The sequence below is a fragment of the Halichoerus grypus genome, chromosome 4, assembly GCF_964656455.1.
Source record: "Halichoerus grypus chromosome 4, mHalGry1.hap1.1, whole genome shotgun sequence".
Lineage (NCBI taxonomy): Eukaryota > Metazoa > Chordata > Mammalia > Carnivora > Phocidae > Halichoerus > Halichoerus grypus.
The window spans coordinates 58,747,504-58,773,310 of record NC_135715.1 but is presented as its reverse complement, the minus strand read 5'-3'; the positions used below and the strand labels follow the sequence as shown (position 1 = coordinate 58,773,310).

The 25,807-nt window shown below is 44.2% G+C and overlaps 2 protein-coding genes and 1 long non-coding RNA gene across 7 annotated transcripts in view; 2 read left to right on the top strand and 1 right to left on the bottom strand.

Moving 5' to 3' along the window:
* The window catches only part of EBPL (EBP like), a 30,097-nt gene extending 25,267 nt beyond the window's left edge, over window positions 1-4,830 (top strand). The window contains exons 3-4 of the mRNA XM_036104608.2: window positions 2,919-3,057; window positions 4,286-4,830. Of these exons, the coding sequence (XP_035960501.1) occupies window positions 2,919-3,057; window positions 4,286-4,526 (380 nt within the window). The 3' untranslated portion in view covers window positions 4,527-4,830. The remainder of the gene's footprint in view (window positions 1-2,918; window positions 3,058-4,285) is intronic.
* ARL11 (ARF like GTPase 11) overlaps window positions 1-25,807 on the bottom strand; it is a 44,450-nt gene that overhangs the window by 10,198 nt on the left and 8,445 nt on the right. For 3 of the 5 annotated variants that reach the window (XR_013446986.1, XR_013446985.1, XR_013446982.1), the window contains exons 2-3: window positions 15,822-15,929; window positions 11,056-11,437 (exon numbers count right to left, since the gene is read on the bottom strand). The gene's annotated coding sequence lies outside the window, so the exon portion shown is untranslated. Of the gene's footprint in view, window positions 1-4,666; window positions 5,595-11,055; window positions 11,438-15,821; window positions 15,930-25,807 lie in introns of those variants that run through there. The other 2 variants (XR_013446984.1, XR_013446983.1) reach the window with 2 other exon arrangements.
* Window positions 15,805-25,807, top strand: part of LOC144381581 (uncharacterized) — a 29,977-nt gene continuing 19,974 nt past the window's right edge. The window contains exons 1-3 of the long non-coding RNA XR_013446987.1: window positions 15,805-15,936; window positions 25,060-25,112; window positions 25,539-25,612. This is a non-coding gene — a long non-coding RNA (uncharacterized LOC144381581). The remainder of the gene's footprint in view (window positions 15,937-25,059; window positions 25,113-25,538; window positions 25,613-25,807) is intronic.

Below are 25,807 nucleotides of genomic sequence, written 5' to 3'. Positions count from 1 at the left end.
ATTATTCATAATAGCCAACGCATGGAAGCAACCTAAGTGTCCATCGACGGGTGAATGGATAAAGAAGTTTGGGGTGTGTGTGCATGTGTGTGTACACACGCATGGGCACAATGGAATACTATTTAACCATAAAAAAAGCAAGAAATTCTGCCATTGTGACAACATGGTTGGACCTTGAGGGCATTATGCTAAGTGAAACAAGCCAGACAGAGAAAGACAGATATTGTATGATCTCACTGCTATGTGGAATCTTAATTAAAAAAAAAAAAAAAACTCAAACTCATAGAAAAAGAGATCAGATTTGTGGTTACCAGAGGTGGGGGGGGGGGTGGAGATTGAGGGAATTGGATAAAGGTGACTAAGTACAAACTTGCAGTTACAAGATAGGTAAGTACTGAGGATATAATGTACAATATGATGACTCTAGTTACCACTGCTGTTAAGTTATCAAGAGAATGGATCCAAAGAGTTCTCACCAAAAGGAAGAACACACCGTTTTTTCTTATTTTTTGTATCTATATGAAGAATGTATGTTCACTGAACGCATTGTAATCATTTCATGATGTATGTAAGCCGAGTCATTGTGACGCACACGTTAAACTCATACAGTGCTAGATGTCAATTACATCTCAATAAAACTGGGGGAGGGGAGTGGTGTAAAGCCTGAAATTAAGATCCAGTATTAGGTATTGACAGCTGATAAAATCCAGAGGGCTTCACATGGACTAACCGCAAGGCCCCTCCGCACTCTGCTTCCTCCTATGAGCCAAACGACCCTCCTTGTCCCAAGGACCAGGCACGGTGCCCGCAGATCCCTGAGGAGCAGGCTTCAGTTCCTTGCCAGCCCCCCGGATTACTGGAAGAAGCCCGTTCCTGCTGCAGGAACCAGGGGCCGCCCCAGCCTCATTGCTGCAGAGCCTGCCTCCTGCGGGCCCTTCCCGGTTCGCTCCGGTTCTGAGTGCAGCCCCCGCATGGCCCGGTGGCGCGCAGTGCCCTCTTTCCCCCAGCCGTGAGTGTATGTGACTTGTAAGTTGCCATCAGCCTCGTCCGTCCAGTGCCACCTGTTGTGTGTGGCCACCCCCATAACCCAAGGCTGGGGCTCCCTCCTCACCAACAGCGGGAAGGAGGAAGTGATCACACCTCACCTCCCTCATCTGGCCCAAGTGTCTCTTTCTCTACGTCCCACATTCAGTTGCCGTCACTTACTGTGCAGTTTGACCTCAGAAAGGGAGCCCCTAGGGGGCCGCCTGTGTCCCCCGTCCTAGTTAAGGCTGCATTCCCCAGGCCCGGCACAGAGCCTTCCTGTGCTCCGGAAGCTTTGCTGAATTAAAGAATGAATGAATGGGGTTATTTTTGCATGTCTAAACACCCACTGATCTCTTAGTTCCTAAAGCACTGACATTTTACATTAGTGATAATTCCTTAGATTTTGGGTGCACTAGAGGGAACATTTCAGATGTATATATGTTTATTTTTTTTAAAGATTTTATTTATTTATTTTGAGAGAGAGAGAGAGCACGAGCTGGGTGAGGGGCCGAGGGAGAGGGAGTTGCCCCGCGGAGCAGGGAGCCCGATGTGGGGCTCGATCCCAGGACTCTGGGATCATGACCTGAGCCGAAGGCAGAGGCTTAACCGACTGAGCCACCCAGGCGCCCCCGTATATATGTTTAGATTTAGAGGAAAACCTTACTTTCACTATTATGTTGTTTTCCGGTTAGCTCCTGGCTGGCCGTTGGCTCGGGACCGACAGCGCAGCTCTGCCTGGCCCGTCCGTAGTGTCTGGCCTCTCAGAGTCTCTGCTCAGCATGTGTCTGTGTGTTATCTCATTAAATGGCTAATCCTGTTTATTGGCCTTTCTTTCTGCCAGGACAGCCTTCATTAGAACCCTTTGTCCCTGGCCCCGAGGGATCCTAACTTGGGCCATTAATAGAGACTAGAGCTTTGTCCTGCTGCTCCGACCAATCAGATAATGTAGCTGATATTTGATCATTCATGCCTTTTCTAAGTAATGTGAGAACAGTATCAAAGCGAGAAGAGGTGGGACTTTCATTTTTTCACTCTGATCATTTGAGATCTTACGAGCAGCATGTATTACTTTCATAAATTAAAAGAGAGAGGAGAGACGAGGGAGAGAGGAAAAAAGAGGACGAAGGAAGGAAGGGAGGGAGGGAGGGAGGATTCTCCCAGTGCATGACTCTCAGTCCAGCTCTAAAATGACTTTCTCACTTCATTCTTTCTAGAAGAAACCATCCTGATAATGGGGTCTGGAAGGATTTCTTAGGGCACGCCCACTCCTTGGTGACCACAGCAGAGGCTTCTGTGGTGGCTGTTCTTAGTGACTCCTGTCTGCACTGAAATGCCCCGCCCCCGCCCGTGTCCATCCGGGACCCCTTCTGTAGTCCAGGCTGTGTCATTACCATGCCCCCCACCGTCCCCTCGGCACTCAATTTCTCTTCAATTATTAATAAACACTTTTTTAAATAAACGTTTCCTTAATAAAAATTTTCCCACGTCTAGATTATACCTACAGACTTTACGTAGCAATTTTAAAGTAAGGAATTGTAACGCGTTTACCAAGATAATTATTAAGGATCGTCTTTGCAAAATCTGACCGTGCTGAATTAATTTAGAATTCTGCTTATAGTGAAAAGGGCGGGGGCGAAGAGGATGCATGTGTGAAAGTGCTTTGGGAACCAAAATCCTTTTACAAATGTCACGTGACGTTGTTATTATTACTCGTGTCACGTAGCAAATGGGTTTTAGCTTCAGTCCTTCTCCTGTGTTCCACGAGGCATTGTGAAGAAGGGGGGGGCAGTTCTTCTTTTTATCTCCTCCTTAGGGGGAAAAAAAAAGGTCATTTCCACTGACTGTCATAAAAATGGTTGCCAGATGAGTAACAAAATGTATTTCACTTGTAGGGAAAGAATATGGCAAAGCTGATGCAAGATGGCTTTATTTTGACCCAACCATTGTGTCTTTGGAAATTCTGACTGTTGTCCTGGATGGGTCTCTGGCATTAGTCCTCATTTATGCCATAGTCAAAGAGAAATATTATCGGTAAGTGCCCGCCTCCTGGCCTGCTGAAGAGAGGACACACATGAGCTGTCCCAACGCCCGTGTGGTGTTTGGAGTAGATTATGACCACATTTATTTGTTAGATGAAGAGTAGAGTAGAAATGAAAATTGTTCTGTTAGGTAAGAATCATGGTGCCACCAGGATAATTTCAGATCGTTCAAAATAAAAAGTATGAGAAATATGGTTTTAGGAACTACCTAGTCACTGTATAGGCAAGAAAGTGTGAACTGCATTGGATGATTTTTCACCAATATTTTGGAGAATACAAGGGTCATATTTCCATCCTTCCTCCCCCGCCCCACCCAAATCACTCTAGAAAACTTGTGTTCCACCTTACACCAAGTAAATTCTCTTATGTAATTTGGAGTTAGGCATGCAAGATAAATCTCTCCAGAAGCAGGTTATGGAGGATGTGAGGAAGGCAGAAAAGATGGGAGGAGAGGGGGGCGATGGAAGATTAACCGTCTGGCGTCAGTCAGACTCTGAGACTTGGAACTCTCGGCCCTCCCTCTTACCCTTTCCCTTCCTCTCCTTCGTTCAGACACAGTGACCTGGGGCAAATAGAATGCTATCCTGGGGATGATTCCCAAAAACAATGTCAAGTAGGCACAATTGCATTCCATTTTCTAGCATCTTGAATGGAAGAAGTCATTTTTAAAGCTTTAATCACAAAATTTCAGGTTTGAATGGAACCTCCAAGGTCATTTAATCCACCTTTCCCCACTCAATTTTACTTAGATAGCAGGAAAAATTAAATTTCTTCTTGGTATCTTGATATAACTTTGGCTCCATGACCCTCGTTGTAGACTCACTGCCCACTGTATTCTTCGAGGAAGGGACTGTTCTTACTATCCCCTTTTCGGGTAAGGTAAAATTGTGGCTCGTAGCAAGATTCGCATCTCAGTCTCTTTTGCTGGGCGAGATGTGACCTCAGTAAATCGTCCTAAGAATAGAACAGGATACCTGAGAGACCTTATTTAACTGAGAATAATCCTCTAGAAAGGGCAGTATTGCTTCTCCAGAGGATGTATGGGTCTTCCACTAATCAGATTGACTTGCCCCATCAAAGGAGCGCTGTGCAAAACCTGAGGTCTGACTTCAGAGGGGTCTTCTGCTGTGGAAGACTGTGTTAATGCTGACATCTAAGACAAGATGTCAGGATTCCGGGTGCCCAGCTGCGCTGAGCTCTTGTTTCTTTCTCTCTAACAGGCATTTCATACAGATTACCCTGTGCGTGTGTGAATTGTATGGCGGGTGGATGACCTTCTTCCCAGACTGGCTTATGGGAAGCCCCAACCTCAACACCGACAACTGGCTCTACTTTGGGGTCTATCTGGTATTTTTCAATAGTGTGTGGGTTCTGATGCCAGGGCTGTTACTGTGGCAGTCATGGGTAGAACTCAAGAAAATGTATTACAAAGGAACCAGTGCAGGGAAAAAGTTTAAGTGAATTTTCAAAATCACAAACACTGGTATCTTGCTTTATAAGCCAGAATGGGGTCAAACCTTTTTGGTTGGTCAAAATGTAATGCATTCCTGTGTACACTTTCTTTTTCTACTGTTGTTCCTAAACAGCCTATTTCAAATTGATTGTATGGTGGCAAGTTTTTGTTAATCGTGGTTTTTTTTTTTCAATTAAATTACAATATGGGGAACAGAGAATAAATTTTAACTTGTAATAATAACCCATTTGATTGTATGTTTTTATGGCTAGCATTAATTGTTCTGCATTAATAAAGCCAATTATCATAAAATACTGTAGAGCCTATTAATTTTTTATTCCAAGAAAGTATTGTTGCCTCAACTTTTAATCCTCTCACTTGTCTTTTGGTTACCAAAGTGAAGGCGGAAATGAAATGAATGCTCCTGTTTTACATTTGTATTTTGTCCAAGTTGTGAAGCCAACAAAAATGCTAGTAGGAGAACCCTGTGAGTGGGCTAACTCCTCACAGGTGAGCTCGGGGGATTCACAGTCAGGTGATTGATTTATATCTGTCCTGTTTCAAGGAGGAAGATTGAGGTGCCTTACAGAAATACATTGCACAATATGACAAAAAAGTAAATTGGGAAATAGGAACCCAGGGAAAATAAGAGTGGGAAATAATAAGATGACCGTAAAGTTAATGCATGCCATAATGTCGTATGTAGTGGGTAGAAGTGAAGCGCACGGATTTGGCACTTACCTCCAATACCAGGAGGGAAGCATGACCCCGTTGTGTCTCATAAAACACCAGTTTTGGGGAAGCAATTGTATCAGGTCTGTCAGAGGTAGGAGGGCAGGCACTTACATAAACTTGTTCAGCACATGCCTTTCTTACTAAAGTCTGAGCTCACAGGTGTATCCTCTGCCTAGAAAAGTGTCCGGCACAGAGGCCAGGCACGTGGTGAGTTGCAGCGGATCCTGTAGCTCGGCGAGCTCGGTCTGCATTGTCCCCTCCTTCTAGTTGTCTTCTTATCCTGCAGAGGATGTAGGCTGTGGTCCTGGATGCAAAATTGGTTTCACCTTTCAGAAATGCTTCTGAGAGATCCAGAGGGTAAAAGCGTGGAAATCATTTCAACTCTTCCTCCTTTTTTTTTCTTTTTCTTTTATTTATTTATTTATGATCATTATTATCATTATTGCTGTTTTGTGGTGACATGTGAGGGGTTTTGGCATTTGTGTTCTATTTCCCAGGTACTGAGAGGCAGTTGGGGTTGGGGCACAAGAATAAAGTGTGTGTGGGCTGAGCAGCTCCAGTCGTGACCCCTTTGGTACTGCCTCCCTCGGGGGAGGGTTCTTTCTGTGGGCATCTGGGAGTCATTCCTAGAAGCTTAGCCAACGATCTGCTCTTGCAGCCTCCCAGTGAATTTTGTAAGTACCTAATTCCCTGGGCTAAATCCTCCTCAAATCTCCTAAAGTGATTTCTGTTCTCTGCACTGTATCTTGACAATGATATTTGTTGAATATTGAATAAGTATAGCCAGACGAGTGTGAGGAATCTTATATTATCACATTAAAGGCTTTAGAAGTCCTGCAATAAAGAAACTTGATTAACTTGTGTTGTTTTTTTTTTTAAGATTTTTTTTTATTTATTCATTTGAGAGAGAGAGAGCACAAGCAGGAGTAGGGGCAGAGGGAGAGGGAGAAGCAGGCTCCCCACAGAGCAGGGGGAGCCTGACGTGAGACTCGATCCCAGGACCCTGAGATCATGACCTGAGCCAAAGGCAGATGCTTAACCATCTGAGCCACCCAGGTGCCCCCTTGGTTAACTTGTTTAACCCCACTTTTTCCCAACATATTTACCAGACCACTTTAAAAAGCGGATGGTATTTCATGGAACATCGCTTAGGGAAGCACTGAGCAATGCAATACAGTATCCATGAAATTAAAAGAAAACCAGTTGTCAATAAATGTTTAAAACCTATTCTAATATTTAGAAAAACTGAAAGATATACAAGAAAATAAACTATAAAATATTATTGAGAGAAGTTATGTAAGATCCAAATAAGTGGAAAGATAGGCCATGTTCATATCTTAGAAGACTCAATATTGTAAAGAAGTCAGTTCTCCCCAAACTGATATATAGATTCAGTGTAATCCCAGTCAAAATCCCAGCAGATTTTTTAAAAAATGATAATAAGTTGATTCTAAGTGTTTTGGGGAATGAAATGCAAAGGGATAGGAAAGCTAGGACAACCTTATAGAAGAACAGAGTTGGGGGCGCCTGGGTGGCTCAGTCAGTTAAGCTTCTGACTCTTGATTTCCACTCAGGTCATGATCTCAGGGTCCTGGGATTGAGCCCCGTATTGGGCTCCAGGCTCAATGGGGAGTCTGCTCGGGATTCTCTCCCTCCCTCTCCTCTTGCCCCTCCCCCTGTTCATGCTCACTCTCTCTCTCAATCTCTCTCTCTCTCTTTTAGGTGTATACCTTACAGAAATGCTTGCTTTGTGCACCAGAATAGCAGCATTATTCACTTAATAATCCCAAACTGGAAACAACCTAAATGAATATATTGTGATACAGACATATAATGGACTACTATACAATGAAAATTAACAACTAGGTTACTCATAACAACATGGATGAATTTTCCAGACATAATGAAAAATGGAAGAAACCAGACTAAAAGAATATATATTGTAGGATCTTGTTTATAGAAGGTCCCAAAACAGGTCAAACTGTGGTGTTAGAAAACAGGGTGAAAGGGGCGCCTGTGTGGCTCAGTAGTTAAGCGTCTGCCTTCGGCTCAGGTCATGATCCCAGGGTCCTGGGATCGAGCCCCACATCGGGCTCCCTGCTCCGCGGGAAGCCTGCTTCTCCCTCTCCCACTCCCCCTGCTTGCGTTCCCTCTCTCGCTGTGTCTCTCTCTGTCAAACAAATAAATAAAATCTTAAAAAAAAAAAAAAAACAGGGTAAAGGTTGCCTTTGGGGAAGACGATTGGATGTAGTGATGGGGAGAAGTCATGAGAGGACTTCTGAGATGCTGGTAAGCTATTTTTTTCATTTGCATGGTAGTCATAATTTGTGATAATTCAGCTGTACGCTTATGAATGGTATGCTTCTCTCTCTATGTGTTCTACCTCAATTTTAAAAGTTTATTTTTAAAAATCCCTGGTATGAAGACCTGGAAACTGTCTCCAGTGGGCCCCCATGAAGAGAACACTGTGTCCTTGACTGCAGGTCCGGGATAACTGGCTGTTTCTAACGGTGTCCCCGATGTGCGCTGAAGGCAGGATGCCAGGGGGAGAGTCTAAAAGCCTTTCCATGAGGGATTACCTAATTGTTTCCGGTACTTTGCTCTCTGCTGAACTAGCTCAATCCAAGGGTAAACAGAGTAGAGAAAAATGGATGGGCTGCCGATCCTGCAGGCAGTCCCGAAAACATGATGTCTCTCAACAGAATTTTTGCTGAGTGTTGAATGGGAGAGAAACGGGGATTATAGGCGTTGACAGGAACTCGGAGTACAGATACGTGCTGCTGCCAAAGAAGGACAGATCGAAATGTTTTCACAATTAAGGGAGTTGGGGAGACATTGGTGTCCCGGTGCGAAAGTCTAACAGATCAGGGTAGATAGAAGCCCTCCTCCCCATCAGAGAGAGTTGGGGACAAGGTGTACAGTACTCTATTTCATTGATCCTAAGATAGATTTATTTCTCCATATTTTAATATTTTTATTTTTATTTTTTTATTATGTTAGTCACCAATATTTTAATATTTAAAAAAAATTAGAAAGCGTTTTACAGTTGCTGTGCCGTAGTTAGTTGGTAGTGCTTTTTCTTTTTCTTTCAAAGTATGATGCGTCTCATCTTTGATGGTATCTCAGATTCAATTAAATAAGTCACTACCTTCAATGTTGCTCCTTCAAGCCTCAGTATCTCTAGCTACTTGGAGTCTGATAGTTCAAAATTTATTTTAAAAGTCTAAATTTTGCTTGGGGCCTTAGGGATCACTTACTTTAATACCCCCTGTCCCCTCCCCCATCCCTTCACATTTGCCTACTGGGGGCCAACCACAGAAGGCCTGCTTTGATGAATATATAAAATGACTTGTAGTAGATTACTAGTGGCTTATATTATAGGTAACTAGATTCCCGCAAACAGTCCGTCCCTCCCCAGTATTGTTTACACTGTAAATTTCCTTTGCCAATTCTTCCTTTCCAGATAAGGTTGAGGCAAAGAATCAGCATAACCAATCCCAATTCCTGGTCTAAATGATAGTTTCCTTGTATTTAATTATGTCAGTTCTACAGCTCCTGGAGTACTAGCACCCCGGCTCCAGGAAAAGTCTACAGATTGCAGTATGAAAGTGTAAAATAACACTTTGTCAGAGACTGGCTTGATGGAAGACAAAATGCCAAAAGTTTGGGGAAGAATCCTTTGTTTTTCTTTAGTTTAAAATTATTATTAAAATCCACAAACTTTTTCTTGTTTGTTATGATAGCTAGAGTTTGAATGTAAGGATAAATAATTTATACAGAGAATCACTGGGCAAAGCCTTGCATGAAAAAGGTTAACTGCTGCTATCCTTAATTGTAATTAAATGCCCTCGAGGTACTAGGTAGGGCCTGGGAGGCCTAAGCATAATATGAACTAACCTCCAGGCTTGTCTACCCATTACCCATTGCCCTTTTAGAGTCTCTACACCTTCCCCCCCCCCACCCCCACCCTCCACTTAGCACTGCTGGACGCTGGCAGACCCCAGACCTAACAAAATCCATTTCCTGTCACCACTTCATTGTAGGAAACAAATCACATCCATTAATTAGTATTAAGGTGTTAATAATTATAATGGTTTGACGCATTACCCTTCCTGAATGTATTTGCATAAAAAGTGTATTACACAATTGATACATTTGCATTGCCAAAAAATGGAAAATTCAGATAAGCAGAAAGAAAAAAAATAATTATCCCCAGAATCGTCAGGAAGAACCACTATTACAAATTTAGTTTCTAGTTCTCAAGCTCTTGTCTGTGCATGTATTAACATTTTGGGGAGACTTTAACATTTGAAGTAGGACTTTAACACCCCTTCCTTCCTCTCTCTCCCTTGCCCTAAACTTATCCAAGAAGGAGAAGTTCTACACGTACACGTAAAACCAGCTGTGGATAGTATTCCAGAACATGCCCCCATTCTCGAGAAATGCATGCCCTTACAGAGGTGGAGAGGTAGCAATTATCATTTATTTTTGGAAACTAGTTTCCGTAGATGCTTATGTTAACACAGATCAAGTTGACATCTTAAAATATTTGATTGGCCACCTCCCAGCTCTTCAAGGGAGGGATCAAGTGTGCTGAGCGTGCTCTGGTGTTATGTCCTACTTGTTCAATCCCTTCCCTTCCAGAAGCCTTCCCTCAGTCCCCTGAGAGTCAGAGGGAAGGACTCTGAATTCTTACAGCCCTTGTCTGTGTCACTTAAGTGGCCCTGGGTGGCCTTGTAGTGTTATTTTTGGTGTCCAGCATCACGACTCCCAGGGGCCTCAAGGCCACACTGAGTCCTAGAATCTTATACTGTCAAGGGGCCTTGGAGAGGTACAGTTGATACACAAGGAGGATCAGAGGGCTTAGCTAACTGCCCAAGGCCACACAGCATTTTAGTGAGGTAGGACCCAGTGTTCTTCCCTTTCCAGCAGTGTTGGACATATTCCCAGGAGCTTACAAGTTATGGAAGTTATTCAATTTTGTTCACTTTTTTATGATCTAAAAAAATTAGCCTAAGCACCTTTCTGATCCTCCGAGTCTATTCATTACACTTGAGTAGTCTCTCAATTTCATCATTTGACTTTGTATCTTGTATTGTCCTGTTAGTATTTTTCACTGGTTGGACCAAGTGATCAGGTGACAGCAGTTAACTTGTATAATGCAGTGGTTTTCCAGGGGGGAGGGGTGACAAAGTAGAGGACACGCTCTCAGGGGTCCCCACTTTTTCAGATTTGAGCAACACTACAGAATAGCATGGTACTTACTCCCCACAAATGTGTTTGTTGATGATGGCTTCTCATTTCTGATTCATGCTACTGTATTGACAGTAAAAAATTGGGGGCATTTTTTTCTTATTACATGTTGGGAATCGGACTGATTTTGGTATCTGGGGGGAGGATTAGTAAAGAACTGGAGGCAAGAAACGGATCTCACTGGTGTTCCCCTGAGCGCCCACAATTTAAACTGTCTCCATAAATTCAATGCCTGTCCCGAGATCAGACTACATTCATGCTCCCTGTAACAGTGCCATCTGGTGGCCCCAGGGTAATAGGACAGCAGTTGAGTGATCCAGGATTTTGAGGAGACCTTATTTTAGATCATAAAGCCCATGGCCAACACCCTTTCCCTGGGAGGCCCCCTCCTCCCATGACAACCTCCTCTCTCATCACTGCATACCCAGTTGGCACCTCTGGCCCAAGAACACTTCAGCGTCATCCCCACTTCCCCAGGGCACTCTCCGGCAGCTCCTGAGCAGTAGACAAGCTGTTGATAACTGCCTGGCTGGGAAGAAGTGAACTTACCTGTGGGGCCTTGTCAGCTGCTATTGGCCACGTTAGGCCAGGCCTGGCCTGGATTCTGGTGCTCGAGGCCCAGTGATTTACTGCCTTCCTGGGCAGCAGGTGGCCAGAGTATTTTTAGTTGCCCGGAGCCTTTAGAAGGTTTGGGTGGGGGTAGAAGGCAAAGGTGAGGTCTTGGCTCTTCCAAGGCTTAAGTTCAAAGCCTCCCACTTGTGGAGTCTCTTCCCTAACTTCCCATGGGCTTGCAGGCTCCTGGTATAGGGGTCTCCACTTTAGAAACCATGTACGTCTTCTTGCACCTCTTGGCCTTTTTCCTTTTCCTAGTCCGTGGCGAAGCATGAGCTGGAGACAGTGATACCTTTGGGGTGTCCGGGTTGTTTGGTATCTAGGAAAAGGACTGGGTGTTATTAACGCCCTGCATGCGCACTCATTCCATTTCAAAGCACTTTTCTGTTCATTGTATGATCAGATCCTCACAATGATCCCCTGAACTCTGCGGATGGTGATTATCATCTTCCTTCTACAGCAGAAGAAGCTGACAGAGAAAGACAAGCGATCACCCAAGGCCACAGGGAGTGCACGTGGTGGCACCTGAAGCTGGGCTGTCCTGGCTTGGCCACCAGCAGTGCTGAGTTAGAACCCACTTCTGCTGCTCACCAGTGTTGGGATTCGGGGAAAGATGCTGAACTCCTCTCCTTATCCAGAAACTAAGAATTGTGGCACTTGGCACATACAGTTGTGAGGATGGTTAATAAATCCTGGGATCAAGCCCTACGTCGGGCTCCCTGCTCAGCGGGGAGTCTGATTCGCCCTCTCCCTCTGCTCTTCTCCCTGCTTGTGCTCTTTCTCTCAAATAATCTTTAAAACACACACACACACACACACACACACAGTAAGTTGTTCTTATCCAAATAAAACCTCATGTGTTTATTTGGCTTTGCGTGTGTCCAGGGTCCAGGCCCTAAATACACCACATTGCCACTGCCCTCACAGGAAAGACCATCTCAGAACCAACTAATCAACACACCAGGGTGTTCAGGCCTGGAGCAGGACTGGCCAAAACCTGGGGCTTCTGAGCAGGCACATCAGAGAGAATAAGTATGCTCAGATGCTTTGTCAGTTGGACCCTCTGAGACCTGATTGGAGTTACCTGGTACAATTACTTGGTGATGTAAATGCTTTTGTGATTCCTTATTCTTACCATCCTTCTGTTTCTTTTTTTTTTTTTAAGATTTTTTATTTATTTATTTATTCATTTGAGAGAGAGAGAGCAAGCAAGAGCATGAGCAGGGGGAAGGGGCAGAGGGAGAAGCAGGCTCCCCGCCCAGCAGGGAGCCCGATGCAGGACTCGATCCCAGGACCCCGGGATCATGACCCGAGCTGAAGGCAGACGCCCGACCGACTGAGCCACCCAGGTGCCCCACCATCCTTCTGTTTCAAGAAAACATTCTACTTGTCCTTCAGGGAAGAGGGGTTTTGCACCAGCACCTGGATTGAATGGTATCAGCACCATGAGAGACCTGGAGAACCAGGAACAATGAAGTCACTGAGCCTCCAGCAGGGAGGGAGTTGGAGAGAGCTTCAGTTTTAAGTTGTCCACACATGCATTTTACCCAGAGCAGCTGAACTGGAACCCCTGGGCTTGTCCTCCCTGTGGCTGCCCCACCATCTCCGGAGCTAAGGCATGCCACTAGGAGCCTCAAGGTCTCCGGCTGGTGGAGAGGGGCTCCTGGAGGTTTGATCTTGGTCTTTCGAGGGACTGTCAATACACCATAGATCTGTGGGTCCACTGGGTTCCAGCCTCCCTGCTGGGTGCCTGGATACCTTTTAATTGGACCGTTCCCTGCTCTTTTTTGTTTAGTTAGCACTCCAGGATTCCTGGAGGGTGGGCAGAATCTGGCTCAAACCTCAGTTCATTTGCCTGTTGACCCTGAAACCTAAGTAGACCTAGCCAGTGCAGAGGGCCTTGACAGTGGTGGAGATGGTCCCCCCACGCAAGGAGCCAGGTCCTTTCCCTGTGAGTACCGGCCCCCAGTTGATGCCCAACCCCCATGCTGGAAAGTGATTGTTGTCCATAGCTCACCAGTTCAATGTCATGTTTTGTGTGGAGAGGGTTCCATGGTTGTGATCAGTCTTTCGGATTGGCTATTCCCATCATCATATTAAGGGCTCTGAGATATCCTCTAGTGGAAAAACCTGTTCAATGTCATTGAACCCAGCATTTCCCAAGCCTGTTGGACCATGGAGCCAATGTTCAAGTCAACAGCACTTCCCATCCTTCAGACTAGAGTTTCACAGAACCTACCTTGGGAAGCACCAGCCCAAACCATGCCACAGCCACCTCCTGAGAGCCGTCAGCTGCCTTGACTCATGGCCAGATCCTACCCCAGATGGCATAGGACACCAATCCCTCCCAAAAGTGAACCTGAGCTCATCACATCATGAGCCAGCCCCGCTTGGCCCATCTCGCCAGTCCTAATCCTACTCAGCCCTGGCTTTCTACCACATTCCGTTTTGTCTAGTAGCTGAGCCATCCTAGGGCAACAGGAGAGGAGAGAGGATTCTCCTGAGAATTCACATCTTCACTGTCCACCAGATTGACACCCAGAGGGCACTGTTCACCTTGAGGCTGGGATCCCATTGGACAGGGATCTCCTTGTTTTTCCTGCTTCCCTCCCTTCTGGTTCTTCATACTGTGCTCCCTGACATCTACTTAAAATGCCTTGGGCCTGGGAGGAGACTTTTATTAGGTGAGCAAATCCAGCACAACCTCATTCCTGATTCAGAAGACTAGCCCTGGCTATTCCAGCTGGCATTCTGAAAATGTATTATTCCGTTTCTTTTCTTAAATCCAAACTAGTTGTGAACCACAGCCCACGAGTGTACCTGTCCTTCCTCTCTGGTTTTCCACCTGTCCACAGCCCCAGACCCCCAAGCTTTGGGGGAGTCTCCCCCCACCTCCACCCCCCACCCCCACCCCAGGCAGCTCTGTTCCAAGAAAAGCTGACACTGCAGGACAGATGGGAATGCTTTGTTAGACGTGAGTGGTTAGGTGCCTGTGGGTTTTGCCCAACCAAGGTGCATTTCCCCCTCTGCTTCATGATGGTTTCTTCCTCTCCGCTTTGTGATCATCATACAGGAGTCTCTGCTTTGGATGCATTCTGGGATCTCTGGCTTCTAGAACCCATTGCCTGATCCTCACCCCTTACTAAAACCTGCTTGCAGCACACCGTCAATCAGTGTGTTCGCATTAGCTCAACTAAACATCGCCAAGATGGGAAAGAGTCTGGTGGCCAAGGACACCCTGAGAGCCCATGAAAGTGGAAAACCAAGGAATGTAAGAATTCCAACATGCACTTTCACACAACTTCACACAGGAAAATAGCTTGGGTCTTTAATCATTTATGAACTAAGGAAAAGAAGTTATAACTTCAGAAAGGTGTAGCAGATGGCAAAAGAGATTCTACCTTACCTAATCATATGCTTTATCACTTTATACTCAAGAGTCCAACACATATACAGTCACATCAAGGGAATATGCACCCCTGAGCGCTGAGGGGGACAGTGCAGTGAAAATGGCTACTTCTCAGACTCGTAGCTGGAATACCATCCCTGAGCATTATTTTATATACAGGAAATCTTTTTTTTTAAGATTTTGTTTATGTGAGAGAGAGAACATGAGCAGGGGGGAAGGGTAGAGGAAGAAGCAGACTCCCCGCTGAGCAGAAAGCCCCACCCGGGGCTCTTCCCAGGACCCCGGGATCATGACCTGAGCAGAAGGCAGACTCTCAACTGACTGAGCTACCCAGGCACCCCGATAGATGAAATCTTTTTTTTTTTTTTTAAGATTTTATTTATTTGACAGAGAGACGTTAAGAGAGAAAGCACAAGCAGGGGGAGTGGGAGAGGGAGAAGCAAACTCCCCGTGGAGCAGGGAGCCCGATGTGGGGCTCGATCCCAGCACCCTGGGATCACGACCTGAGCCGAAGGCAGTCGCTTAACGGACTGAGCCACCCAGGCGCCCCATGAAATCCTGATATAAAACAGTAGACAGGTAGCTTCCAACGTTCGGTGCCCGTGTTAGCTAATGTCAAGGGGAGGAAAAACCCACAAACATCAGTTCAGTGCAACGGGAAGCATTTGCCCTCAGAGCTTTGTGTCGTCTGGGATGAGGCTGATCTGCACTGGGCTCGGCTGGTCAACTCTGCTCAGTCTGCAGTGGCTGAGTGGCTGTGCTTCTCACTTCAGGTCTCTGGACTGCGTTGGTGGCTTGGCTCTACGAGTCTCTCATCGTCCTTAGCGGACTGGCCCAAGCTTGTTCTTCTGACCGCGCGGGCAGAAGCAGGAGGGGCGCCTGGGTGGCTCAGTTGGTTAAGCGACTGCTTTCGGCTCGGGTCATGATCCGGGAGTCCCGGGATGGAGTCCCACATCGGGCTCCCGGCTCAGCGGGGAGCCTGCTTCTCCCTCTGACCCTCTCCCCTCTCATGCTGTTTCTCTCTTTCTCTTTCTCTCAAATAAATAAATAAATAAAATCTTAAAAAAAAAAAAAAAAAGGCAGCAGGAGAGAGGAAGCCCCAGCGCGCGAGCACATGGCCAACCCCGGCCTGAGTCACATCTGCTCCCATCCCATTGGCCAAAGAGAGTCACGTGGCCACGCCACGCTCAACTCCCCCGGCAAGGGCCGTCCATCCCTGGTGAGGCCCCGACAGGGGAGTTGCGGGGGCGGGGAAAGGAGTGAGGAGCCAGGGCGATGGCACCATCGTGCTCACCTGCGGTACACAGGACAGAGCTAAAGACAGGGTTTCTTCTGTCAGTTGCTACAGCAGCAGCATTTTGTTGCAAAGATGCTCCAGGGAACCCGGCAGTCCTGGGAAACCCTTGAAGGTAAGTCAGAAAGAAAAAAAAAAAAAAAAAGGAAGGGGATAAAGACTTGTTCTTTAGTGGTGGTTTTTCACAGCAGCTCTCTGCCCGGAAGCTCCTCAAGATGCGCACAGGCTCCGTGAGCCCGAGAACAGGACGCCGCCCAGAGTGATCCCGAGGAGTGTGCAGGGAGCGGGCACACGGAAGGGCAGCGTGGCCACCAAAGAACTCTTCCATGGCTGAGGGTGGTGAACCTTTCTGACAAATGGGTGCCAAGGAAGCACCAAGGAAGGGAGAGCGCCCCGGGGGCCGGCCAGGTGAAGATCAGCCTTCCCCAAGAATCAGGGAGAGCAGGAAGGAATGGCAAATGGACGAGGCTGGAGCCTACAGGTAGTTGGCTTTCCATGCCTAAATTAACCGTGGAGTGAGCATGGTTACCCACGCTGTTTTGGTTGCTCTCAACTTATTTATTATTTGAAATGTAGTTTTTATTTTTATAAAAAGAATACAGATATCTGGCTTAAGAAGTGAAATAAAAGTAGAGGCTTATAATGAAAAACAGCGGTCTCCTGCCTCACTCCCTACTAACCCCTAATTCCTTCTCCCCAGAAACAACTGTTTTCGCTGTATCTTCTGATATTTTCCCTACTTCTTTCCCCCATGCTTCTGTTGCTGTTTCTTGATTTTTTTCAACTTCAGACACAACCTATTCTCTTCTTACCTAGGAAGGTGAGACTTGCACTCTCTTGCACTCTCCCCCAGTTTTCACCCCCACACATATATCCCTTCCCCCATATTCCCAATATAGACTTTTGGTTAAATGAGTATTTAGTGTGTACACTGTTATGAATATGAAAAAAAATTGTTCACAACTGGGCCATTATAGAACACTATGGTTACACTTCTTTTCAGTGCAACCTTTTGTTTCCCCAGGAGCTGATAATTGCCCTTCTTTGTGTTATTTCTTGCTTGGTTTTCTACATACTTATCAATAAGACAACCTAAACTGTCAAAACTGAAAACTTCACTGATAGAATCAAGCAGATAAGGTAAACTATTAGTTTCTTATGACAAAAGACGTAAGTGAGACATCCTTCTGGGAACGGTTGGTTCTCTTGCTCCCAGCTGTACGGGTAGCTCTTGTTCTGGAAACTCCTTTGCTCCCCTCTAGTGTTGAATTCCATATTGCCTGCATCCCCTGTCTTCATTTTGGTCTATCCTCTTGAGGGAGCACGACGACCAGTAGTCTCCTGATAAAAGGTGCACAAGTCCTTACTTGTCTGAAAATGTCATTATTCTATCTGCACGATTGATTGTTTAGGTTACAACAACAATTTTCCCTCAGAATGTTTTCTTACTTTTTTTCTAGACTTTCAGAAATGTTGCAAAAACATTAGCGTTCTATCTAATGCCTTTACCGAGCTTCCCCTGATGCTAACATGTAACATAGCCATTGCACAATGATCGAAACGAAGGCATTAATTTTGGTACACTAGTATTGACTGCATTATGGACTTTGGATTTCATCAGTTTTCCCGATCATCATTTTATGTTTCCAGGGTCCATTCCAGGATCCCATATTACATCTCATTGTGGAGTCTTCTTAGTATCTTTTTTTTTTTTTTTTAAGATTTTATTTATTTATTTGACAGAGAGAGACAGCGAGAGAGGGAACACAAGCAGAGGGAGTGGGAGAAGGAGAAGCAGGCTTCCCGCAGAACAAGAAGCCCGATGCGGGGCTCGATCCCAGGACCCTGGGATCATGACCTGAGCCAAAGGCAGACGCTTAACCGACTGAGCCACCCAGGCGCCCCTTCTTAGTATCTTCTAATCTGGAACAGTTCCTTAGTCTTACTTTGTCTTTCATGATCTTAACAGTTTTGAAGAATAGTGGTCAGGTATTTGGTAGAATGTCCCACAATTTAGATTTTCCTGATTTCTCATGATTAGACCAAGGTTCTGGATTTTTGGCAAGAATACCACAGAAGTGATGTGCCCTTCTTAGTGCATCTGATCAGGGGTGTGTGAAGGTGGTGTGACTTATTACTGATGGTGTTAATCTTGACCACTTGGCTATATGGTTTGTGCCAGTTTTCCCCACTGTGAGTTACTATTTTTTTCTCATAATTAATAAATATCCTGGTGGACATACTTTTTTAAAATTTTATTTTAATTCCAGTATAGTTAACATACATTGTAATGTTAGTTTCAGGTGCAAAATATAGTGATTCAGCACTTCCATACAACACCCAGTGCTCATCACAAGTGCATTCCTTAATCCCCATCACCTATTCCCCCCCTTCCCCCTCCCCCCTCCTCTCTGGTAACCATCAAGTTTGTTCTCTATAGTTAAGAGTCTGTTTCTTCGTTTGCCTCTCTCTCTTTTTTTTCCCTTTGCTTGTTTGTTTTGTTTCTTAAATTCCACATGAGTGAAGTCATATTGCATTTGTCTTTCTCTGACTGATTTATTTCACTTAGCATTCTACTCCCTAGATTCGTCCATGTTGCTGCAAATGGCAAGATTTCATTCATATTTATGACTGAATAATATTCCATTGTATATATATGCCACATCTTTTTTTTAGCCTTTTTCTTAATCTTTATTTTGCTGTATTAAAAATAGTTGAAAAGAATCTATGTTTCTTGTAAAATCATAGCATTTTGTTCTAAATACTGAGATAAAGTATTGGCTAAAATAATACCTGAGGCATATATAAATATTTTTTAAATGCTCAAGGAAAAATAAATAAACTGGAAACTGAGGCTGGGTGGCTCCGGTCTGGCCCTCCACCCCCAGGTGTGCCCAGGGAGGGTAGCCCAAGGTTTAACCACTGCCATTTCAATTAGTGTTAAAAATTCCTTTTTTTTTAAACATTATATTACATTTTTAAAAAAATTTATGTCCATCACCCATTACCCCATCCCTCCACCCCTCTCCCCTCCAGCAACCCTCAGTTTGTTTCCTATGATTAAGAGTCTCTTATGGTTTATCTCCCTCTCTGATTTCGTCTTGTTTTATTTTTTCCTCTCTTCCCCTATGATCCTGTTTTGTTTCTCAAATGCCACATATGAGTGAAATCATATGGTATTTGTCTTTCTCAGATTGACTTATTTCACTTAGCATAAAACCCTCTAGTTCCATCCACACCGTTGCAAATGGCAAGATGTCATTTTTTTGATGGCTGAGTGGTATTCCAATGTATATATATACCACATCTTCTTTATCCATTCATCTGTCGATGGACATCTGGGCTCTTTCCATAGTTTGGCTATTGTGGACATTGCTTATGCCACATCTTCGTTATCCATTCATTTATGGATGGATATTTGGGCTGCTTCCATATCTTGGCTATTATAAATAATGCTTCAGTAAACATAGCAGTGCATGTATCCTTTTGAATTAATGCTTTCATATTTTTTGAGTAAACCCAGTACTGTGATTACTGGATCATATGGTAGTTCTATTTTTAATTTTTTGAGAAGCCTCTAGTGGACATACTTTAAGACAATGCAAATATCCTGTTTATCCTCAAACTTTCACCCACTAATTTTAGCCTCAATTGGTAAATCTTGCCTACAATTATTACTGTAATATTCTTAATGTTAATTTCTATTTTCCTCCTTTCTTCTACATTTGTTAATGTAATTCTTTTGTAAGGTAGAGCTGTCCCTTCTCCATTTATTTAGTGATTCATTTATTTATTTACATCAGCATGGATTCAAAGGTATTTATTTTTTTCTAGGGCCTATAGTCCAATTCATTGTTAAAATTGCTCTCAGAATTTTGAAGGCTTTGCTCCATTATCCTTTAGATTTTAGTATTGTCATTAAGATGTTTTAATGCTATTCTGATTCTTGCTCTGTTGTATGTGACCTATTTTTCTCTTTTAGGATGTTCTGAAATTTCCTAATATTGTGTTTTTGTGTTTATCTTTATAAAATGTATTTGTATTGGGCCCTCCAAAGACTGATCTTTCAAGCTAAAATTCATGTGTTCTGGGAAATGTTCATGTTTTATTTATCTTATAATTCATCCCCTTTCACTTTTTTTTTTATTTTTTTTACGATTTTATTTATTTATTTGACAGAGAGAGAGACATCGAAAGAGGGAACACAAGCAGGGGGAGTGGGAGAGGGAGAAGCAGGCTTCCCGCTGAGCAGGGAAGCCCCCGATGCGGGGCTCAATGCAGGGCTCGATCCCAGGACGCTGGGATCATGACCTGAGCCGAAGGCAGACGCTTAACAACTGAGCCACCCAGGCACCCCTATCCCTCTTCACTTATTTATTTATTTATTTATTTATTTTATTTTTTTATTTTTTAGAGCGAGTGAGAGCATGTGCAAGGGAGTGGGAAGAGGCAGAGGGAGGAGAGAGAGAATTTTTTTTTTTAATTTTTATTTATTTATTTGTCACAGAGAGAGAGCACAAGCGGGGGAGCGGCAGGCAGAGGGAGAGGGAGAAGCAAGCTCCCCACTGAGCAAGGAGCCCAATGCGGGACTCAATCCTAGGACCCTGGTATCATGACCTGAGCCAAAGGAGACACTTAACCAACTGAGCCACCCAGGTGTCCGGAGAGAGAGACTCTTAAGCAGGTTCCACACTCAGCACAGAGCCTGATGCAGGGCTTGATTTCACGACCCTGATGTCACGACCTGAGCCAAAACCAAGAGTCAGACACTTAACCCACTGAACCACCCAGGTGCCCAGGAGATTTTTGTTTCTACTTTATCTTCCAACTTTGTGTTCGATTTTCAGTGTAGATTTCCAAGAGCTCTTTCTTGTTTTCTAAATTTTTTTTATAGCAATCTTGCCTTATGAATCTTGCCTTATGGGTATGATATCTTCTCTTATTTCTAAGGATATTGATTGTTTAGGGGAAGTTTTCTTTTGTTTCCTGCACTGATCTCTTCTGAGTTAACTTTTTGTTTGTTTTTGTCTCTCTTTCATGTTGGAAGCTCTTTTTCAGATGTCCCATTATCCTTTATTGTCTGTTTACATTGGAGTAATGCATTGCACAGGATATGCACACTGTGCCAGACATTATCCATGGTCCCTGCAAAGGGGAAAGCAGATCTTTACAGTGGAGAGATCTAGCGGTCACTGCCTTTACCAAACTTCACTTCACCACTAGTGAGACAGCAGATGTTATCTCCTGATATGATGCAATATGAAGTAGAAAATCCATATGACTTGCCAAAAACATCTGATCTGAATCTATCCGTGCCTTTAGATCTAACTTCCAGTTGACAGGATTTACAAGAGATACAAGGACAAGTTAAATGATACCACAAGGAAACAATCAGGCAAATCAGTTGTGAGACCTGGTCTCTTCCAAAAGGGAAGGGGGACAAACAAAAGGAAGAGGACTGTTCTAGGGAGGAGAATAAAGATACATAATAACCAAATGCAATGGCATTCTAGGGACAATGAGGGAAATTTCAATATGGATTGAATATTAGACTGTATTAGAGAATTATTTAAAATTTTCTTAGGTGCAATCATGGATTATGTATAGATTTCGATTATGTATGATAATGACCTTCTACTGAAATATGTAGGGGTGAAATATCACAATGTCCACAGCTCATTTTCAAATGGTTCAGAGAAACAATATATGGACATATATTTATCTATATTTATTTATCTGTATTTATCTAAAGATAAAGCAAATATGTTAAGATGCTAATTATTGTACAACTTAAAAGGTAGGTATATGGGTGTTCATTATATTTCCAATGTTTCTATATGTTTACTTTTTCCATAATAAAAATGTAGGTGGAAAAAAGAGGAAGATACCAAAAAGCTGCTAGAAGCTTGTATGAGCCCTGGGTCTGTGGGCAGGGCTCATCAATCAGTGAGGCAACTGGTTCATGAGAGGACCTTCAGATGTCAGTGTTGACATCTTCTCTCCAACTGGTCAGAACTCCTACAGAGGAGCCCCCAGTTCCTGCCTGGGGAGTGCAAACCTCACTGCCAGCACGGGGGCTGAATGGGGAGGGTGTCTGCAGAGCCTCACCAGTCAGTTCACAAACTTTCACTGAATTCTCCTGTTTTCATAGCTGTCTCATCCTCAACTGGGTAATGCCTCCAGAGAATAAACCAGTGGTATCCTACCAGGGAGCCCTGGGGCAGTTGCCTGGCCTGAGTAAGATAGTGAAGGAATCTGAGGGTCTGTCTCTTCATACAGGCTTCCCACCAATTCTATTTTCATCCCCATTTTGAAGCTTCCTGATATTCCAAGTCTGGAGATCTCCCAGGGTTTGGTGCAGAAGGACTTGCTTATCACTGTGAGGCTACAGAGCATGGTCTCTGGGCCACACTTCTACAGATTCTGCTGTGTGACCTGGGACAAGTTATTTAACTTCTCTGTACTTCATCCCCAAAATCAGAGTACAAATTCTAGCGTTGTTGGGGTGTTATATGAGTCAATGTACCTTCAACACTTAGACCAGTACCTGGTACAGAGGATGTCCTCTAAGCTACACACACACACACACACACACCCAGCCCCCAGCCCCCAGCCAACTTAGGTTTCCACTTTATTTGGTCTATGAGATTACTTTCCATCTTCCATAATTTCATTGCTATCTCAAGCCTGCTACTCTCTCTTCTGCTTTCTTCGTCCATGTGGGGTTTGGCCTTTTTTTTTTTTCCTTTGCTGTCCCGCTAGTAAGGTTTGGGCAGATAGTTGAGTTACATGTATGTTGCATTTCCCAACCTTAAACCACAAGTCTCCACAACTTTCTTTCTCTGTCCCTCCTAATGACCCCCTTCAGGTAGTATATTCATCATATTCTAGCCCAAACTCACTGGAATGCTGCAGGTAGAGCCTGGGTAGTGAATGTCCAGGCTTCTCAGGTCTGAAACCAGCTCTTAATGTTGATCTAGAAAATGGCTGAGAAGTGCCCCAAGATGAACATGCTGGTTGAGCTCCTTTCTGAAATCGGAGTCATCATCACTGGCTGAGGGGAAGGAAGCGCTCGTGGCATGGCAGGCCACCCCCAAGCTTGTGTAAGAATCTTGTGACCCACAGCTGTGTCAGAACAAAACAACCAGCAGGCTTCTCACCCCCGCAGCCCAGAGCTCTTGATTCCTAGGGATCATCTGATCCCTAGAGAACTTAATCTTACCTTCAAAGTGGTAGAAGGGGGTACCTTTGCAAATGACTTACTTGAAGAGTTTGGAATGCTAATTTAGAGGAATGAATTCCCTCCCCAGGTAGGATTAGGCCCGTGGAATTCTGTGATCTTCACATCTTCTTCTGCCTGGGTCATGATGTTGTCCTTCTGCACCTGGAGAAGCCCCACTCCAAGTACAGGATACAACTGAGGAAAGAGTGGCTTTTCCAGTTAAAGACTGATCCTACCTTCTGGCTAGTTGACCCTTGTACTTTAGCACTCTCTACTGAGCAGAAATAAAAGAGCTTGGGCTGCTTGTTTTCCATTTGCCATTCCCCACCCCTGTCTACCCTGCTCTATGCCCTGGGAGGCCAACCTCTGATGGAGATAATGGGGGGTGGGAGGAAGGAGAGGCCAGATTATTCATTCCCTACTCACTCCCCATTCCAGAGGGGTGCTCCCCGGCTGGCCACTTAGCTCTCCACTCCCTGGCTCTAGGCCACTGTTTTCCAAGTGCCTGAGAAGGTGGCAGTCCAACATACCCAGACCTTCCCTCTTGGGCCTTATTTCTGCACACAGTAGGTCCCTGCTGTGTGGACAATGAGAGATAGGGGGCCCACATTCATATGGCCTTGAGCAAAGTTGTGAATTTCCAGCTCTTACATTTCTGGCGGTACTCCTTCCCTTTTTCAGCTGTTCTCAACTTTTAGCTTTGCGTTCTTAACAAAACCTCTCCTGAAAAGATATTGAGAATGCATTCACATTAAAGTGCAAATAACTAAACCATCCTTGCTGCCCTTCTTCTAGGGATATTTTCTTTTAAAAACTGAAGTCCAAGGAATGAACCTGTAAATGTAGAATTTCAAAGAGGAGTGGAATTTAATGTGGGCTTCAATTTCCAGTCTTCTGAAATCACTCCTAGCCATTCAACCTACTAGCCTTTGTAAGAGGAGGGTGCATTTAAATGTGGTGAAGAAAGCATAGTGTATAAACTTGTCCAATCACTATGTTGTACACCTGAAACTATTGTAAAATTTTAGGTCAACTATACTCAAATAATAATTAAAAAAATACACTGCATGGAGGAGATATTAATTCTAGGCTTACAGTACTTTTATTGAAAGTGCTTTGGGCTAGGAAAGGGCAGAGGAGAAGCACTAAAATAGAGCTGTCAGTAGAAATGGTAGGAAGGCGGATGGAGGCTAAGTGTCCAGAGTTTCAGAATTCGTAAGAGCTGTCTTGTGACTTCACTCCCACCCCCCTACCCTTTCACCAGCTATAACACCCTCTTTACTCCAGAACAAGTCTGGGTCTGGAAAATTCTAAGGCAGCAAAGAAAGCCTGGGCCCCCAGAACTCTGTGTTTCATATGCATTTTTAATGTACTGTAGCATGACTTCATAGTTGTCCCATACCAAAAGCTAGACTGTGTGTCGGAGGGCAGGGACGATGTGTCTCCTTCATCCTGTCGTTCGTGTACGTGGCTCGGTGTTTGGCACATAGTTGGTGCTCCAGAAACATAAGTTGACTAGATGGACACATTACCTCACTGAATTCTAATTTTCTAGATCAACATTAAGAGCTGGTTTCAGACCTGAGAAGCCTGGACATTCACTCCCCAGGCTCTACCTGCAGCATCCCAGTGAGTTTGGGCTAGAATATGATGAATATACTACCTGAAGGGGGTCATTAGGAGGGACACATTACCTCACTGAACTCTCACAAGAACTTTGTGAGGTACTCCCTATTATCATTCCCATTCTGTAGATGAGGGAGCTGGAGCTTTGTTAGGTTAAATAATTTGCCCAGGTTACCCAGCTGGTGAGGCAGAGCTGGTGTTCTAGTCAGTTCTGACCGACTTTAAGGCCAGGCTCCAAACCAGAGCACTTAACTGCATTTAGACAGCACCAGTTTGAGCAAAGGGTGGGGCTGCACCTCCGTCTTGATAGTGATACTCTCATGGAAGAATTTTCATAACCCTCAAAATCTCTGTATACATTTATTTATATCCTTTATATTTTCCCTCCAGGTTAAGCCAACATTTCATGCCATATGAAATTGAAGTTTGTGGAATTCAAAAAGGTAAATATAAATGGCAAAATGATAATGGTATCATGTTCATAATCTGGAGATAGTTTATAATCATGATGCCTCCTTTTATTTGAAGAAATGGAAATGCTTTTGTGAGAACTAATTTGTTTAGGTTTGTGATTTCATGCTTGAAGTAGGCTGCAAAAATATCCACATGGATATTTCCAGGTTCCAGGTTGCTGGTGGGGAGGAGGGGGTCAGGGGAGGGAGAAGGATTCATTATTAGGTCTTAGCTTGAAATCTGAGGCAGAACAAGGCCATTTTCTCATGGAAATTTTTTAAATACTTAGCTCTGTAGCTGTAGAGCCAAATCTCCTTGGGGGTGAATGTTGTCAGAGGAGTGGAAATCAAGACAATGAGGTAAAAATAAAAGACTCCTTTTTTTTTCCTTTCTAAAATTGTTTTGTTTTTCCTGAGCTGCTGCTTTTATGAGCCGTATGGGAAAGGGATACAGGGGTCATGCTTCACCACACCAAGAAATACGTCTCTCAGTAAGTTGGAAGCAGTCACAGGTTTCCATAATCTTGTGAGAGGAAAATGCCTTGGGTCATACTGAACTCATGTTCATCATTCCTAATTAGGAGTCCTTCAGAAACCTTCTAGGATGCATTCCAGTTGATTAGCCCTCACCAATATTATTTTGCTAATCATGGGTTCGACTAGAAGCTCACAGAGCCAAACCAATG